The sequence below is a fragment of the Glycine max genome, chromosome 18 (genome assembly GCF_000004515.6).
Source record: "Glycine max cultivar Williams 82 chromosome 18, Glycine_max_v4.0, whole genome shotgun sequence".
NCBI classification, from domain to species: Eukaryota; Viridiplantae; Streptophyta; class Magnoliopsida; order Fabales; family Fabaceae; genus Glycine; species Glycine max.
Window position 1 is genome coordinate 35079676 of NC_038254.2, and position 18455 is coordinate 35098130.

Below are 18455 nucleotides of genomic sequence, written 5' to 3' on the forward strand. Positions count from 1 at the left end.
ACGGTCCCTAGTCTCTGACCTTCTCCACAGCTCCTCCGGGAGCCTTTAGGCCCCGATCAAGTCATTCATAAAAAATCTCCACAATATAATCATTTGATTAACCCAATCTTCATGTAATATCTAAATTCGACAGTACAACTACAACTTAAATTAGAAGGCATTGGGAATGGGGAAAACCCTAATTGGAGAGAGTGAAAGAAAACAAAACAAAAATAAAACAACCACTAAAATTAATCAATTATCACTGGGCAAACACTTAGCACCAAACCATACTATAGCAGAGGAAAATCAGTACAACATGCAATCCAAGAGAGTGTTTTGTTATTCTAGACAGCAAAACACAATCAATCCAAAAAATTCAAGCATTCACTTAAAAATTAACGAGCAGCACTCACCGTCGCAGGCCAAGTAGGGAACCCCTTAACCTTAGTGAGCACGAGATCGCTGAGCTTAAATTGCCAGTAGGCAACGGCACCGTCGACGCTTTTCTTTTCGCCCTTTCTATGACTAGGCGGCATGGCACGAAACCAGTGTCAAGCAATAGTGCCCGATTTGCTCCGAATCGAAGCGCGAGAGTGAATGAGAAACCAAATTCGAAGAGTGACCAAAGGAGTTGGAACGGTTGTGAATAGGCAGAGAGAATTAGAAGGCATTGGGAATGGGAAAACCCTAATTGGAGGGAGTGAAAGAAAACATGACATAAGAGAAGAAGTGTTTGGTTAGGTGAGGCGGAAGAAGAAGAAGAAGTTGATGCTGGGGATAATGGTGGTGTGGTGGCTTAGGGTGCGGTGAGTATATGCATTCACACTCCGTGAAGTGAGCTAACGTGTATTAATAAGCTCCAGAAAACAGGTTTCATAAGACGCGCTTTTCACGGGAAAACAGGTTTCAGGGAGACACTGGTTCACGACAGCTACAGTTCTTTAGGGAGACTGAGCTCACTATGAGGGAGACAGTACTCACGGCTACCTAGAGTGTTGAGGGAATGAGAGCGAGGTTTAAGCTACAGGGAAAGAGTACACTCAGGGAGAGAGAGCGATGGAGACACTACTTAGGGAGAGAGAGTGAGGTTTGAGGGAGAGAGAGTGAGGTTTGAGGGAGAGAGGGGTTTAAGCTATAGTAGTGCTTCAGGGAGAGAGGGGTTTAACGTCCTAGGGCACAAGAGGTACATTGAGGGAGAGAGTGTTTGATTCTACTGGTTCGAAAGTAGTTCGCATACAGACCAAGGCCGGTATACAAAGACGGGCTTACACGATAACTGTCTTTATCTTATTTATGCTAATTACAACATTGCCACCAGGTTACATTCTAAGACGGTTCTTTGTAACTGTCTTAGAATGTGCGACGTAAAAAATAATATTTCTCCCCTAAATTACAAAATTGCCACCGCCTCCTATTCTAAGACGGTCCTTCAGAACCGTCTTAGAAATAGCGTCGTAAAAACATGCTTTTGTAGTAGTGAATGTAGTATATATTAGAGTAGAAAAGTTGCATGCATGCCTTATTGGCCATTGTTTTACACGCATAGAAAACAACAACATCATTTGTCTTATTCATATTTAGCTTTAATTGAATTTATCACATATAAACAATGAAATACAACTTTAATTTTAATATTATATATTTAGTTAAATAAATAACTTTAATAATTTATGTTTTTATATTGTAAGTAATAGGGACAAAATAACACAATATTTGTTTGTAATTGCAAAATAAATATGATATGATATATTATTTTGTAAGAAATGCTACTTCTATTTCCTTTTTTCTACAATTATATTGTTGTAAGTCCTCATGATTCATGATGAAGTCTAAATATAAAAATACTGCATGCGTGTATGTGTACATTATGAAAAAATACTGCCAACACCTATGTTGGGTGGAATGTCTTGAAAATTATGACCAGACCTTACTTAAAGGTAGGTATAGTGAGGTTTTATTTCATAAAGAAAATATTGTAGGGGTTTTTTTAAATATATATTTTTTTAAAAAAGATATTCTAAGATGGTTTTTGTGAAAACCATCTTAGAATCCTCAAAATATTTTAAATTTAAAAAAATGCATTCTAAGATGATTCTCTGAAAAATCGTCTTAGAATGTCTACATTCTAAGATAGTTTTATCAAAAAATCATCTTAGAATCCTTAATATATTTTAAATTTTTTTAAAAAAATACATTCTAAGACGATTCTTTGAAAAACCGTCTTAGAAAGTCTACCCTTCTAAGACGGTTTTTAACTAATAATCGTCTTAGAAAGATATCATTCTAAGATGGTTTTTAGCTAAGAATCGTTTTAGAAGGGTACCTTTTTTTAAAACGGTTTTTTATGGAACCGCTGTAGAAAGGAAAAACTTTCTATGACATTGCCTATGACAATGGTTAATAACTAATGTCGAATGTATCTTTTAATCGATGTAGAATAGCCTTTTTTTAGTTGCGCATGATGAGTATGATGCATGCACCTAACCTTAACTCTCAAATGCAATGTAGTATCATTCATCAAGAAATAGCCTGAGCGTGTCCACGTGACACTCACACTTAGGAAAACTAGGTATCAAGTGTTGAGCTCACCCTGTCGTGCATAGGCAACTCCCCCCATGGTGATCAGCATGAGTCACAAGGGAGTTCCAAACCGAGTGACATGCCCCAAGTATAAGTATTTTCCCTCATGAAAAATTATAAGTACTTACTGGAAAGGATTATACTATTTTCATGTAATATGAAGTATGAAACATAGACACCATCAATGCACCGATCATGGATAATTAAAGATTCTAAACCATCCCCCACTAGAGATGCTTAAAACTCTTTAACCACTCTATTTCTCCTATCAGGGACATCCTACTTGGTCACTGCATCTTCCATGTACATACACAACATGCATCATCACAATGATATCATCAACATCAATATCATCTCATCTCAATGTCATTAACATCATCAACATCATCTCATCTCAATATCACCATCAACATCATCTCATCTCAATGATATTCTCAACATCAACATCATCTCATCTCAATATCATCATCAATATTAACATCATCTCATCTCAATATCATCATCAATATTAACATCATCTCACATCAACATTATCATAAACATCAACATCATCTAATATCATCGTTCTCTACTGAAAGCTTCGTTCTCTACTGAATCCTTGGGGTGAATTTTGAAGATTCCGCTTCGATTAAAGTGTTCCTCTCAATACAATCATGGTTACCTCGAAGAAACCATGAAAGAAGGGGTTGGAAGCTTCATTCTCTACTGAATCCTTAGGATGGATTCTGAAGATTCTGCTCCAATTAAAGTGTTCCTCTCAATGCGGTGGTCTGTCGGCAAGCAACGGTGGCTTGTGGTGGCCACCGGTGGTCGTGAGTGGTGAAAGAGGAGTTTCTAGGGGTTTTGGATGGAGTTTAGAGAAAGGGGTGAAAATCATGATTTTCATGCTGAAGAATGTATTTATAATCTGCAAATCTCGCTTAGCGAGCTCATCTTGCTAAGAAAAATTAACTTTTGGCGTTGAGCGTGACATTTCAGGCTTAGCACAATTTCTCTATTGGCTAGAATTGTGCTTAGCGTGCTAATCTCGCTGAGCGAATTATCTCCTTGGGTTGGAATTGTGCTTAGCGTACTTGTCTCGCTAAGCGAGATGTCCAAAAGTGTTATTTTGCAAATCCCAAACGTCAAAGCATGAAGACCTGGGTTACGAACCTACAGTCCAAGTTTGAAGGTGATCCAACGGTTAAGGAGTCCGAGATCGCGGTTTTACCATAACAGGTTTGGATAAAACTTGAAATCTCACAATTTCAACATAGGTTAATCAAACTCCACATAACCTAACATCCACATCAAGCAATCACACATAGCTAATTCACACAATAGCTCAACTCATCCAAATCAATCAAAGAATCAAATAACACAAGAAATACATATAAACATCAATTTTCAGTTAGCGGATTTTTAGAGCGTTACATCTAGTCCGACAATGATAGCAGCATCTCTAGCAATTCCCTATGATTCTTTAGGCTTTTCCTCTAGTTGCTCTGTTAGGGTTTCAAAGCGTTAGAGAAAAGGAGAAGGGATTGAAGCCTCAAATTCATTTTCTCTATGCAAGGGGCATTTTGTGTTGGATCAAGTGGCCTCAGAATAATTAAGAAGGGGAGTTGAATTAATTATTAATGTGTCTTGACTAATTAAAATTTATCCTTCTTAATATTACTAGATTCAATTAGGTTTTACTACTAAGTTATGAGAAAGTAAAGAACATAAACAATAACTTAGACAAAAGTAAAGCGGAAATAAAAAGTGCACAACGGAAAAGTAAAGAGCGTAGGGAAAAAGAAATTAAACACAAGTTTTATACTGGTTCGACAACGACCCGTGCCTACATCCAGTTCCCAAGCAACCCACGGTTCTTGAGATTTTCAATAACCTTGTAAAATCCTTTACAAGCAAAGAGCTACAAAGGATGTACCCTCCCTTGTTCTCTTTGAATAACCAAGTAGATGTACCCTCTACTTGAAGCAAACCACAAAGGATGTACCCTCCCTTGTGTTCACTATTACAACCAAGAAGCTACCCGCTTCTTACACAGAATTATCAGACGGTTAGCTCTTTGAATTCAGTGTTTGGGCAAAGAATTCTCAGACGGTTAGTTCTTTGAATTCTTTGTTTGGGGAATCAAAAGAATTCTCAGACGGTTAGTTCTTTGAATTCTTATGGCAAGAGGGAGAAGGAATGAATCAAAAGAATTCTCAGACGGTTAGTTCTTTGAATTATTTTGGCAAGAGCGAGAAGGAATGAATCAAAAGAATAACACAAGTTTTTTACCAATGAACTTTTCTCGACAAAGAAAGTATTGAACAAAAACTCTTAGAAAAATTATGAGAGAAGTGAATCAGAAAAAATCTCTTTTTGAATGAAAGGAATCTGTTTTTTAAAATTCGTGCCATGGTCACATATTTATAACCATTTGATGGCTCTTGAAAAACCAAGTTAAAAGTTGTGACTCTTGGCAATTTCTTCAAAACTAGTCACTTTAAAAGTTGTGACTCTTGAAAAAACCTTCAGAAACTAGTCACTTTAAAAATTGTGACTTTTGGAAATTTATTTTTCAAAATCAGTCACTGGTAATCGATTACCATTATAGTGTAATCGATTACACATCAACAGATGTGACTCTTCATGTTTAAATTTAAAAATCAAAACGTTTAGAAACACTGGTAATCGATTACACAAGTTTGAAAATGTGTTATCACAAGTTGTGACTCTTGAAATTTGAAATCCAACGTTTAAAAACATTGGTAATCGATTACATGCCCATGGTAATCGATTACTACTTTGTAAAACAATTATAAAACTGTTTGGGCTTCTGGTAATCAATTACTGTCTTCTGGTAATCGATTACCAGAGAGTAAAAACTCTGGTAAAAGATTTTTCTTTGAAAAATTCTTTTGAACAAATTGTGTTATTCAATTTTTTCTTTTGAAAAAATCTTTTTATACTTATCTTGATGCTTTTCTTGAAGTTCTTGCATATCTTGAGTTTTCTCTTGAATCTTAATTCTTGGTTGAACGACTCTTTGATTTTTGAAACTTGTTTGACTCTTGATTCTTGACTTGAGTCTTTGGCATCATCAAAATAAACTTGGAAAGCTTTGCTTCCACATTTTTCTCTCTATAGACATTATTTCGTAAATCCCAGTGGTGAGAATGTACGAAAATGAGTTCTGGAGGTGGTGTACAAATTTCATGATGATCTAATTGTTAATGAGTCTGGGATCATAATTTTACTGGGGCAAGTTTGGGTGTATGCGAGAAAAAGAGAGGGTTTTGGGAGAACAAATTTGGGAGAAAGAGAGAACTTAGAAACATATCATGGATGTAAAAACTAACTGACCTACTATGTCTTTATTTATAACTAAGGTACTTTGAGCCTATTATTTACTCTATTTTTCTTTATTTTATTATTTTATAAAAGGAACTCTATTTTACTCTTTCATTAAACAAATAAACGATTAAAACATCCATTTATTTTCTAAAACATCATTTTACTCTATCTATTTTTTAATACTATGAAACCCTTATTTTAATTTACAAAACCATTTTCTCTCATTTATTTAATTTCTAAAAGCTATTAATTTTTAAATAAAACTATTTTTATTTAATTTACAAAAAATAAGGTGTTACAATTTTCAACATAAAGATGATCATATTCCATACAAAAAAAATTGTTTTACTATGAGAGAATTTTTTTTTACATTTAATTAAAAAAATTATTTTTACTTTATTTCCTATTTTAAAAATTTCGTATAAAAAACAATTAAGAAATAGCATAAAGCAAAGTGAAAAACAAGATGATGCTTTTATAATTAAAAATGAAAATAGAAAATAAAAACAAAAAGCATGCTTTTAGTCCAAATGGCCCTTAAAATTTTCAACTTCTCATTACATACTTCACCAATGAATTAATAGGAATTCTATTTCGTGTGCTTTGTTTGATTACACAATATTTTCTATTTCTAAAAAACGTAAGGATTTAATTGTAAGGTGAGACTCGAGCTCCACATCGAAAGTAAGATTTTAGTGCAAAGTTTAGAAGACTTTGAGCTCCCCAACTACAATGCCTAATTTTTGTAGTGTTGTTATCTCAAGACTTTTATCCATCGGTATCGGAGCTTTAGAGTTTCTCAACTACAAATGTGTAGCGAGTGGTGGCACCTAGTACGAAGCGTGATGGAATATTAGAATCCAATAGTAACGTATGGGCTTGAACACCACATTTAAAATATGGGATTCTATTCCAAGATTTATAAAATAAAGTTTTGGGTTTGGCCCCTCCACCACCAACAACAAACTTTTGCGGTGAGTTTTCCAATATTCTTTAAAAAAATGGTTTCTCATTCTGCACTTTTTGTTTTATTACATTAGAAATTAGAATTGATAATACCATGCTACAGCCTACATACCAGACTTCAGGCATTTTATTGTAAATTTATTATGTTAAACTTATTTGTCATTTTGCCTAACTCTTGGAACTTAAAATGATTTCCTTGTTTTTTTTTTAATTTACCCTTAAACCGTTGATGTGTTTAACATTGCAAGTGATAAGAACACAAATAATAAAAGCAGTGACTTCCTATTCCATTTAAAAACAAAAGGCTGATCTCGGTAGCATTCTAATATGGCAAAATTCTGTACAGCATGTCTGATAACTCTGACTCCTTAGAACATAAAATTTGCATGCAAAATGTCCGTGTGGAAAAAAAGTTGTTCAAAAACACATATTGCGGAATAAAATGATCTATTTTGTATTTAAATTATATTATATACAGATGACATATTAAAAAATGTACTTATTGATGAGTTCTTGAAGTAAAAAAAAATAAATTCTTCAATAGTACGAAGACGCTACGTGTATCCACACTGAGACTGACCTCTATTCGTCAACAACGTTGACAAGTGGAAAAAATAAGAATAGAGAAGTTATATTGGGATAAGTCCCACATGCAGTCTAAGGCTCTCTATCTATAGCACACTAATGATACCAAATTTCTGATTAAATCAAAATCATTATTGATAGTATTATTTTTTAAGCTATATTATTTCTTGTTACCTTTTATTGCTAACTATTTAGCAATTAAAATTGAAATAATAATTGATCAAGTCAAATTCGTATCTAGCCGCCTTTTCAACCCAAATTCTAAATATAAATCATACATATTTGTTTCTCTTCTTTCACCAAATCTTTCATATTATTTATATTTTCAGTACTAGCAAAAATATAATAATATCCCACCTTTTGAAATCAATTAATCATTTGATCATATTAAATTCTCTAATTTAATTAATCATCAAATATTAAAATAATTTCTTTAACAGAAATTAGAACATTCGTTTGTGTGTGACCTCGTAGGTTCAATACTAAGCCAGTAATATATCAATCAAATTAATATACTAATCAAGGTAAGCGTCTAGCAACACTCCTTAACGTCCGGATAATATGAAGAAACATTTTACTTTCAAAAACCATTAGAAGAGTAGTGTAATAATTTCTTTCATCTTTAAAGCTCTGGGTTAACTCGAGCATAGTATTACTGTCAAATCCTTTTGAGTTAACTCATAATGACTTAAGAAACTCATTTCTTCTTTCATTTAATTTTCCTGGTCAGGATATAATTTTATTTATAGAGCTCAAATTCATTATCAAGAGTTGATGAATTTCTTTTTGATTAATCATTAATTCTACATGCATTTAATCATATCCAATATTCATTCAACAAGTGTTCTAAAACATTAGGTGTCCAGAATCAAAATACAACAAATAACCTATTAATTACGAAGACAATCTCAAGTCAAAGAAAACTATTATACCTTTTCTTGAGAATTTTCTATTGACAGTTTATGATAAATTTTAACCATTAGAAAATTTTAATTGAGTCAGTTCAATAATCACATCAACATGTGACTCATCTATATATGCAAATTAATAAATGAAATTTATTAATATTTATCTAATAAATACTATCACATATATATTAATCTATTCGGATTATTGATATCCTATTTACAATAATCATATGATCAAGAACAGTTTAGATTAAAATTAGAACAAACTTATTTTTCATTATCATAATCTCTATTATAATAACACGTCTTTAATTTTAATCAAGGACATTATCAAATGGATCATTTGGTCAAATAGTGAAATATGACAATGAAAATAAAATAATACTTTATTATTAAAATTAGAATTGATTACCTGATGACTTGAATCGTGGATATACATATTTATTCCCAATAGCACATTCAAAATCCAAAATCCATTTCTTTCTAAAACTCAAAACATCTATGATAGCTGGTAGCTTCAAAGATACCTGTATAATAAACTCTGCTCTTTAATTTATAGCGAAGTGGCTTGGAAATATTCCACTAACTCTACAATTTCCACTTTATGATCTCCATTGAAATGCTTTTCTTTTGCTAAAACTGCAGTCCCATGATCTGAACTATGACTATGCAGGTTTGTTTTGCTTGTACGAGCCTTGCGGCAAGGGCTGAAAGCATCTATGTGTGGCAGGATATCTTTCTTTTTCTGTCTCCTCTGTACGTGCAAGAATTCATTTCCCAGAGACTCCAATGCTTTAACCGTCAATGGTCTATTTCTTGTGCTCTGTCTCCTAGGATTTGTATTAGGCTGCTCTTCCATAGAACCAACATCACAAGAGGCTTTTTGTGGCTTCTCAACTACCCCCTGAGTATCAGTTGACAAACATGGATCATTTGCTTTTTCGCACAGCCCATCTTCCTCCACTGTCGCCACCATTTCACCATCTTCGGACTTCAATGGAACCTGGGGTGTGCTGAAGGTGACCGCTGACTGTGATTCACATTTCTCGACTTTAAAACAAGAATTGCTCCTGGATTGACAAATTTCATTGAGAATGATTTCCTCGTTATTCACTTCCACACTTCTATCAGCTAGATAGGCAATCGAACTTCCATTCGGCTGAGAACTAACTGAATCACAAACAATTTGGTGGGAATCTGGAAATCTCGATGACTGAGAGAATGCCACTTTTTTAGATTCCAAGCCTCCTGATGAATTCTCAATGGCGCGGCTTGTCTCTGCCTTGGCACAAGCAGTCAATCTTCTCCTTTTAATGGGAAGAACCATAGGATTACCATGATCTGATCTTGCCCTCCGACAGAATTGATGCTTTATAGTCCTCTTTATCTGATTATCATCAGTCACACAGGTCTTCTGATTTTTCTGGCTTTCTACCATTTTGTTTGCATTATTATCTGGCTTACTAATATTCCTTTTCTCACGTGTCATCATGCTTGGTGAATCTTCATCAAAGGAGCTATCCTTACTTTCTCTTGGGAGAACAGTCATCTTATAAGCATGTCCTAATTCAACCGGAAGACATCTCACTTCTCTCACCTTCGATAATTTTCCTTCATAAAGCATACTGGTATCAATAACTGTCATCTTTTTATCGACGTTTTCAGCCATATCCTTGCCATGGTTTACTTTCCTTGTAAGTTTGGCCCCTTTATTTGTTATACCAGCAGCATTTCCCTCAACTCTACCCACTGACTTAACAGGTGCAGATTTAATTTCCATTAAATCAGATGACTTCCCTCTGTGCACCAAACTGGTATCAATAACCATGAATTTTATATGATCTGTAGTAGAAGCTCGGGGCTTGAGGTAACATTGATGACGATAATCAGATTGGTCATCCTTACTCAATCCCTTTTCTGGCTCTTCATCATTGCAGCTACCAACTTTAGTCTCTTCTTCAAGCTCAAGAAGATTAGGTTCAGCTACTACTTTGCTCAAGACATCACTAACAGAATCAAAGTAATGATCACCCTTCACAAGTTTTCTCTTCAAAAACTTCTTAACACCAGGGATAAGAAAAACCAGATATTCTTTGGAGTGGACATAGCATTGATTCTTTGGTTGTTCAGAGTGCCAACCTCTTGCCAGTAAGCGGGGCCAAACAGCTTCCCAGAAGAGATCATTACTTTTGGCTTTGCTAAGTCGCAATCCTCCTGTCAAATATTTGATTATATCATTTGGTCCAAGAGAAGACCAAGCTTTACAAGTTGGTACTGGAAACACCCGATTGTTCTTCCCAAGTTCCACGGCAAGGCTTGTAAGGTTTTCCTTTTCCTTTCCAATACCTACTGCTTCTACAAGAACGCCAAGTCCAACAGTAGACTTCATAGATAAAATGTATTCTTCTAGAGAAGTTCTGCCCTCCACATATGACTGACAAACCTGATTATATAGATAAAATCAATGTGAGACTGAAGCATGTAAATGGTACAACTATAATGATAAGAAAATTACCATTGGCAACAAAAGTTCAAATAATCATTGGTACATCACAATAGCATAATATTAATAACTCAATCAGCTATTCCACCTTAATTACCATTGTATCTATACTCTAAAAAGCATGTCATATTAACAAAGTAAGATACTCTGTAAATAGTAAAGCTTTAAAGCATGTCATATTAACAAAGTAAGATACTCTGTAAATAATAAAGCTTTCACTTTCCAACATCAAATGGACTAGGGAAAAACAAGCTAAGTATTGTTTGAAACCCATAAACAGAATGCATTAGTTAATTCCAAAAGATATCGAGTCCTTTAATGCTTATAGCTCCTATTCTTCTACATGGTAAAAACAACCATAAAAAATGGACTGACAATCATTATATATACAAAACACAACAAAAACCAGATTATCATTAAACCAAATTATTACTGCCTTATAAAAAATCATGCCACTTCAAGAAAGAATTTAAAGGATATATATTAAAATTACAGGGGGAAAATAAAAATTGAAACTTACAAAGGACTATATCAGAGAAGCGACACATGAAAATAAAATAAATTTTGAAATCCTAGACTGCAGTGATACAGGGTAAGCCAATCATCAGGCAATTGAAATATACTTCTTGTAATTCATTAACAACAATGGATATGAGATGACACAGTTGATACCTGCAACAAAGTATCTTTAGATTCTTCTGAGACATGGGGAATCAAGCGAGACAATAGTTCATGCTGCCTCTGTCCAGTAAGAAGTTTCTGTCCTACAATACATTTTCTCCCTTTTATCTTTCTGCAGTCTGACCATCTATGATATTCTTCAGATTTGTAAAACTTTCCATAGTAAAATGACAGTATTTCCCCCATCCCTTTGTTCTCTAAGAATTTTTTTATCTTAATAAAACTCTTCCCAAAAATAAACAAACCAAGGAGAAAACTTTTTGCATCAGCTTCACTCCAGGAGTTACTCAATATGCCAGGAAACAATACATAATTTTTGCTTTTACCCGGTTGACCTGAAGATTCATTTCCTGTCATCACAAACCGAAATGCAATTAGTTTCAATTCTTCCTCGCTGTCTGATATAATGTTCTTTTTAAAATTAGTTTCTTTTGCAAGTTCAATTGCATTGATCATACCATCAACGTCTGCAAGATTTCCTCCACATCTACTATCCTCCACTGCATTATGCATCCATGTGACTGAGATAGGCAAACCAATTACAAAGGAAAGCGAGTTATCACACATAACTTCTGAATCAGCAGTATTCATAAGAAGTCGAAGCCGTTCTGATTCTTTTATGATATCAAGGACCTCCACCTGGTATTCTTCACCAACTCGAGGATCCAACTGCGGCGCTCCAACTACGTCACTTATATCAGGCGAACCTGGAGGACTATTAGATGCAAGCTCCATGGAAGCATCATTATAATTTTGCTGAATTGACTCCATCTGCCAAGCAACACAGGACAATAAACCTAATAACTATAAACTCAGACCAAACCTTAAGAACCATTATAAAGGAAATGTAGCTTAGGTAACACCATCAAGAAGCATACTTCAAACTTCAAACATGGGTTACAAACTGCAACTTGGCATAAAAGTAATGTACAGAGTTACTCACCAACCACTCATATTTACCAGGCCACACTTGTCATACTCATCCACTTCTTTGTTTAGAAAAAATTAACCACAAACTCAGAATTATTCATCAATAAAAGAGTACAAGTAACAAGAGAAACTTTTGGGATTGTCCAGTAATTCCAAAAGGATCACAATAACTAAAGCAATCTGTTTCTATACCAATCAAATTAGAAACCACAATTGCCAAGACAATAAAGCATCAAAATCCTCAACATGGACACCTACTTAAACCACTCACAAGAAGGAAAACTTTTGAACTACTCAAAGACAGCATTTTTCAGTGGCCGACACAGATTCAAAACAATTACACTTTACACCATTCAGTTACAAATATGCATGTATGTGGCCTCAGAGGGTAAAAAGTAAAATAAAAACCCTTTGAGGAAAACAATATAACCAAGCAATAGGAAGAAAATCAACCCCACCCAGATCCACTTGTATGCAAGTTCATAACTTCATATCATAAACAAAGCGCTGGCAGATTAATACATAGCATAACATAACAAACCACCGACCAAGACGTGTAACCGAAGAAGACAGAAAACAAGTGCAATAGTGCATTCACTTACACCAAAAGATTGAGTACACCCACATAATGCTAACATTTAATCGAAACATTAAGGACCCAAAAGAAAAAATATTTTCAACTATCTTCCTCTCGATCCTACATATGTTATCATACACGCATGGAACAAGATGATAACAGAGAAACATGACGTCTGTGTCAAATGCTAACGGTTGAAATTTGAAACACAAAGCATCAGGGAACCACAAAGCGTGAGAAGAAGAAACTAACAAAAGGGTGTTCATATCTGATATCTATATGTAAAATAAGTATATAAATACATGTGTTGTGAAAGTTGAGAGAGGATGAAAGACGTTAACGTGGAAGGAGAAGAAGGGAGAGAGAGAGAACCTGGTGGTGTCAATGGGTGAAGTGAAGTGAAGAAGGAAAGTGAAATGGCATGAACACCAACGAAACAGAATGACACTACTAATGTGACTCGGCGAGTTGGTGAGTGAGCCCGAGTTGAGGAATGGGTGAGTGAGTGTTGTTGACGACGTGGTGTGCTTCATCCAAAATTGAAACTTGGGAGGCTTACTACACAAATTGTCTGAAATTTATGTGCATAATTAAGATTGTAGTGAAAAAATAGTTATCTTTTTCTTAAAGATGAACTCTTACCAATTGATTACACATTGAAGTTAAAAATATCTTATCTTTTAGGTTCTTGTATTTAACACAAGTAGATGAGTTATTGCAACAATGCTATATCAATATTTAAGTTGGATTTAAAATTAAAAAAAAATATTACATTTATTTTAAAATAGGTATCGCATTTAAGAAAAATATTATTTTAAAATAAATATCATATTTAAATTTTTAATGTAATATTAATTGATTTTTCACTAATATTTTTAATATGTGTCATTTTAATTTTTTGAATGTAATATTAATACTAAGGTTAATTTTGTAAAATTATTATTCTTTTTTATTTATTTATTACTTGTTCTTAGTATTTGTAAAATAACTTAAAACGATAATTGTTTTAATTAAAAACTTTTGAGAAATTTTTTACATTAAAATTATTTTAAAAATTAACTAAAAAAGTTACTTGAAAGTTAACTTTTGAATTAGAGATAATTAATAAAATTCAACTATTTTTGCTATATTGATCAAATTAACCATTGAAGCTAAAAAGTATATAATCATATAAAATGACATGTTTATATGATTTTTATATTCATAGATAAAAATATATTTTTAGATAATTCTAATTTTAGAATTATTAATTAGTTTTAAGCCCGAGTTTTTTTTGGTTTACAAATCAAATATGTAATTAATGATTAAAAATAAAAATAAAAATAAAAACTAATAATAAAAATGTAATAATTCAAAAATATATATTTAACATCCTTAAAATTATATTGATTTAATTGCACGTTTAGTCGGTCAAGTATTGCAATTTTGCAATTTTGGTTCCTTGGATTCCTATTGTATCAATCTAAGGATTGTAATTTTGTGATTTTAATCATTTCTCAATCATCAAACATTTAATGCAATCTGCTACCGTTACATACAAGAATGAAGTGGCATTAACAATTGACACGTGACATTATAAACAAAAATGAGGTGGCATTCACTAATGAAGTGTCACATGAAGTTATAGAAAAAAAAAAATTCATATAAAATGTTGTAATTGGATTCAAACTTATGTCCCACCAGTCCAATAATCTTAATTAAAACACTAAATTAACATCATTCTTATTATGATACAGTTGACCTTAAAGTCAAATGTTAATTTTAATGTAATATATTAATATTATTGTATCATTTTTGTAAATTATTGACATAATAATTATGTGAGGATTAAATAAAGTAAAAAATAAAAAAAAATTAGTAAGAGTTGACCTCATAACTTTTTATTAAAAGACAAAGTAATAAACTACTAAAGCACTTGTTTTATTTAGTTAATTTTATAACTACTATTTCAGATCTATCATTAATCAAGAGTTATTATTTATTTTTAATTATAAAAATTATAAATTAAATTAAAATATTAAATATTTAATTTCACAAGTATTTTTTGTTATAAAATTTTATTTTTATATAAACTAATAAATTATTATTATTATATATATATATATATAACTATTTTATTATAATTTTGAAAAAAAATTACATAAACTAATATGTAGGTTATTTAAAATATATATATATATATATATATATATATATATATATATATTATGTAATCTATACAAATTACAAAAATTTAAAATAATATTAAAACAATCTAAAAATTAAAAATTGAAATTTTATTACTTTTTATAAAAAAAATTAATTATTTATATATAAAGATAAATTTATATATTTTTTATAAATTAAATTAAATAATTTATATAAATAATTTACATATTAATTTATGAAATTTTCTTAATTTATATAATTGGTATTAAAAAAATTATTTACAATATTTTTTATAGTTAAAATGAAAATATTAACATATAAGTTTCCTAAAAAAATAAATATTAAAATTTATTAATTTATATAATTAGAATAAACATAATTTACATATTAAAATAAATTTACAAAATTTGTATAACTTACCTATTAATTGATGTAATTATATTGATTTATATAATTACAGTAAAAATAATATGTATATTAAAATCAATGAACAAAATAATTATGTAAATAATTTATATATTAATTTATGAAATTTAATTATAAATTGGTCAAATTAAAATAAAGTATGTAAACTGTTGAAAATAAAAATATATAAAATTATATAAAATAAAATTAAATAGATTTATATATTAAATTTTTTATTTATAAATTTCTATAATTCAAAAAAAAAACTAATAACTCTTGACTAATGATGCATACAAAATAGTGTTTATAAAATTAACTAAATAAAGTAAGTGGCTTAATGATTTATTATCTTATCTTTGAATAAAAGGTCATGAGTTTAACTTCTATTAAGATTTTTTTTTCATTTTATTTAATCCAATAGTACACTTCAAAGTCAATATTTGACTTTGGATGGTCAACTAACAGAAGGACTAAAATCACTTATTTTAAAAATTAAAAGAACTAAATGTCTTGATTTAGAAATAAAGGGACCAAAATCACAAATTTGTAATTATAGAAGGACCAAAATTACAATATAGCCTATAATATATATATATATATATAGAGAGAGAGAGAGAGAGAGAGAGAGAGAGAGAGAGAACATACTGTATGAAAATGATCATCTTATGTGAGAATGTGAATAACTAATCTCAACCGTTAAATTAAAATGAAAGGTCAAGATTAAAGCATTTTAAATTCAAATTAAAACTTCATTTAACCATAAAATCTCCATAAGATTTACCAAACAAAAATTAAATATCTTAATAATTTAATTTATGTCAAGATCGTTATCACAACCACCGCCATCGTTGCCATCACCACCATTATGATCGTGGTCATGACCACCATCATCACCACCAACATGAATGTCATCGTTGCCATTGTCCATAACTATACTAACATAATTTTGGAATACATGATCTGGAAATCATATAATATAGTTCCAGATTCATTAATTTCATGCATATTGTGTTTTGGATTATCCAATCTAGAATTCATTGGTATTTAGCACTTTCCGTTATATTGAGTCGATAGCCATTTGTGTCAATTTGTGGTGTTTTAACCTTCCTATGGGGTGTAGAAAGCAAAAACAAGAGGCGCAGGAAGTAGCAACCCCTCAACTAGTAGTCTCTTTGAACCACAAAAGAATTATGGTGATTACTATTGGCCCCTACTAGCCAATGGCAATTATCCAAATACCTTTTCCCACCCCACACTTCCCCATATCCCCAATCTTTATTCTATTGTCCCTTTTTCCCTTTCTTCATCCTTTCTTTTTCCCTCTGTACTTGTTCTTCACTCTTTGTATTCGTGTTGCCAGGTATTTTTTTTCATTTTCATGGTCAAACGGAATCATGATTTCATTGTGAAATTTTGCATAGTGGAATCACAAGTCCTTTATTTTTGGGGACTATCGTTTGTGGATCTTTTGATCCTCGCTAGCCGAATTGAGCTGTTCGACACCAGTTACCATGCAAGACGAAGGATCATTCGACGTTTCGATAAAAAATACGAAAAATACTCAAAAGGGAGGGCAAAAGGGTCATTTTAAGCCTTTTTTCTGAACCCTGGCTCACCCAGGCTAGCCTCTGGCTTGCCTGGGCCCCCAAATAGCTTAGGGGTGAAGTAACCAGCTCGCCTGGTCGAGCAAGGTTACTTCAGGTTGAAGCAACAACTCGCCTGGGCGAGCTACCATGACCCCTAATACCATCTTTTGCTATAAATAGGCGTGAGGGAGGCTGAGTAAAGGGTTCCAAGGTCCAGCATTGAGAGAAATTAAGAGAAATCAGAGAGAGGAAGAAGAAAGAAGAGAAAAACGAGGCCGAGGCGCTACTGAATTGCAACCATAATCGACTTCTACATTGTTCTTCGTTCGGTGTTCTTTGTTTGTCATCCGATTAGTTCTTTTTAAGGATTTGAATGCGATCTATGCACCCTTAGGGGTCCTCTTTCTTGTCTTGTGCATCTTCATCTCCTTCTTCTATCATCAATAATCTCATTTCCTTCTTGTAAAGTAAGTTTTAATCGATCATTAGTACCGTAAGTTATCTTTAAAGAAAGATTGAAGGTTAATAAGCAAAACCAAAATAAAACCAACTCATAAACTTCTTCATTTCATCAAATATCGCTTGAGATCGTTTCAAGGTCCAATGCCTGAAACGACTCTTGTTCACAATTAAAATCAATTTTTCAAAAAACATAAAATCAATTTAACACACAAACTTTCAGACTTAAAGAACTACGTAGGTCTGAATTCCTCATCGTACCTGGGGATACGTAGGAGCAAGGGAAACACTCTTGTTGATCCCAAAAAAATAAAAAATAAAAAAAGGGAAAAGAAAATCATTTTGAAGTCACGTTATCCACACCCGATCAAAGGATGTCGTCCCTTGTGATGGGCGTGTAGGGTGCTAATACCTTCCCTATGCGTAAACAACACCCAAACCCTTATTTTCAAAATCCGCATATCTCTTTTTGGTTTTTCTATCATTTTCCTCGAATAAACGTTGGTGGTGACTCCCACGCGTCTTCTTCATGAGAAGACACACTTTTTTTATTTCGCCTCACCCTCCCGTCAAAGGGTAGGATGCGATAGTTGGCGACTCCACTGGGGATAGTTAGAGAGTTAGGCCATTGAATCAGTGTGCAATGCTTTTATCATGACTTCTTCTTTATTTATGTTCCCTTTTCCCTTTTATCTTTTTTTTGTCCATATTTGTATATAACCTCTGCTATGTTGTTTTGTTGGTGTGTGTCTGCCTATCTATTACATTCATAGTTAGAAATATTTTTTCTATGCACATATGGCACCTACACCTCG

The 18455-nt window shown here is 32.4% G+C and overlaps 1 protein-coding gene across 1 annotated transcript; it reads right to left on the bottom strand.

Annotated features, from left to right (window-relative positions):
• Positions 1 to 8713: 8713 nt before the first annotated feature.
• On the bottom strand, positions 8714 to 13567 carry LOC102662535 (uncharacterized). Its single transcript, XM_041011890.1, has 4 exons — positions 13415 to 13567; positions 11994 to 12306; positions 11527 to 11885; positions 8714 to 10794 (listed from the first exon to the last, which is right to left on the bottom strand). Exons 2-4 carry the CDS (start codon positions 12304 to 12306, stop codon positions 8905 to 8907), a joined length of 2562 nt encoding a protein of 853 aa, XP_040867824.1. The 5' UTR covers positions 13415 to 13567; the 3' UTR covers positions 8714 to 8904.
• Positions 13568 to 18455: the final 4888 nt, after the last annotated feature.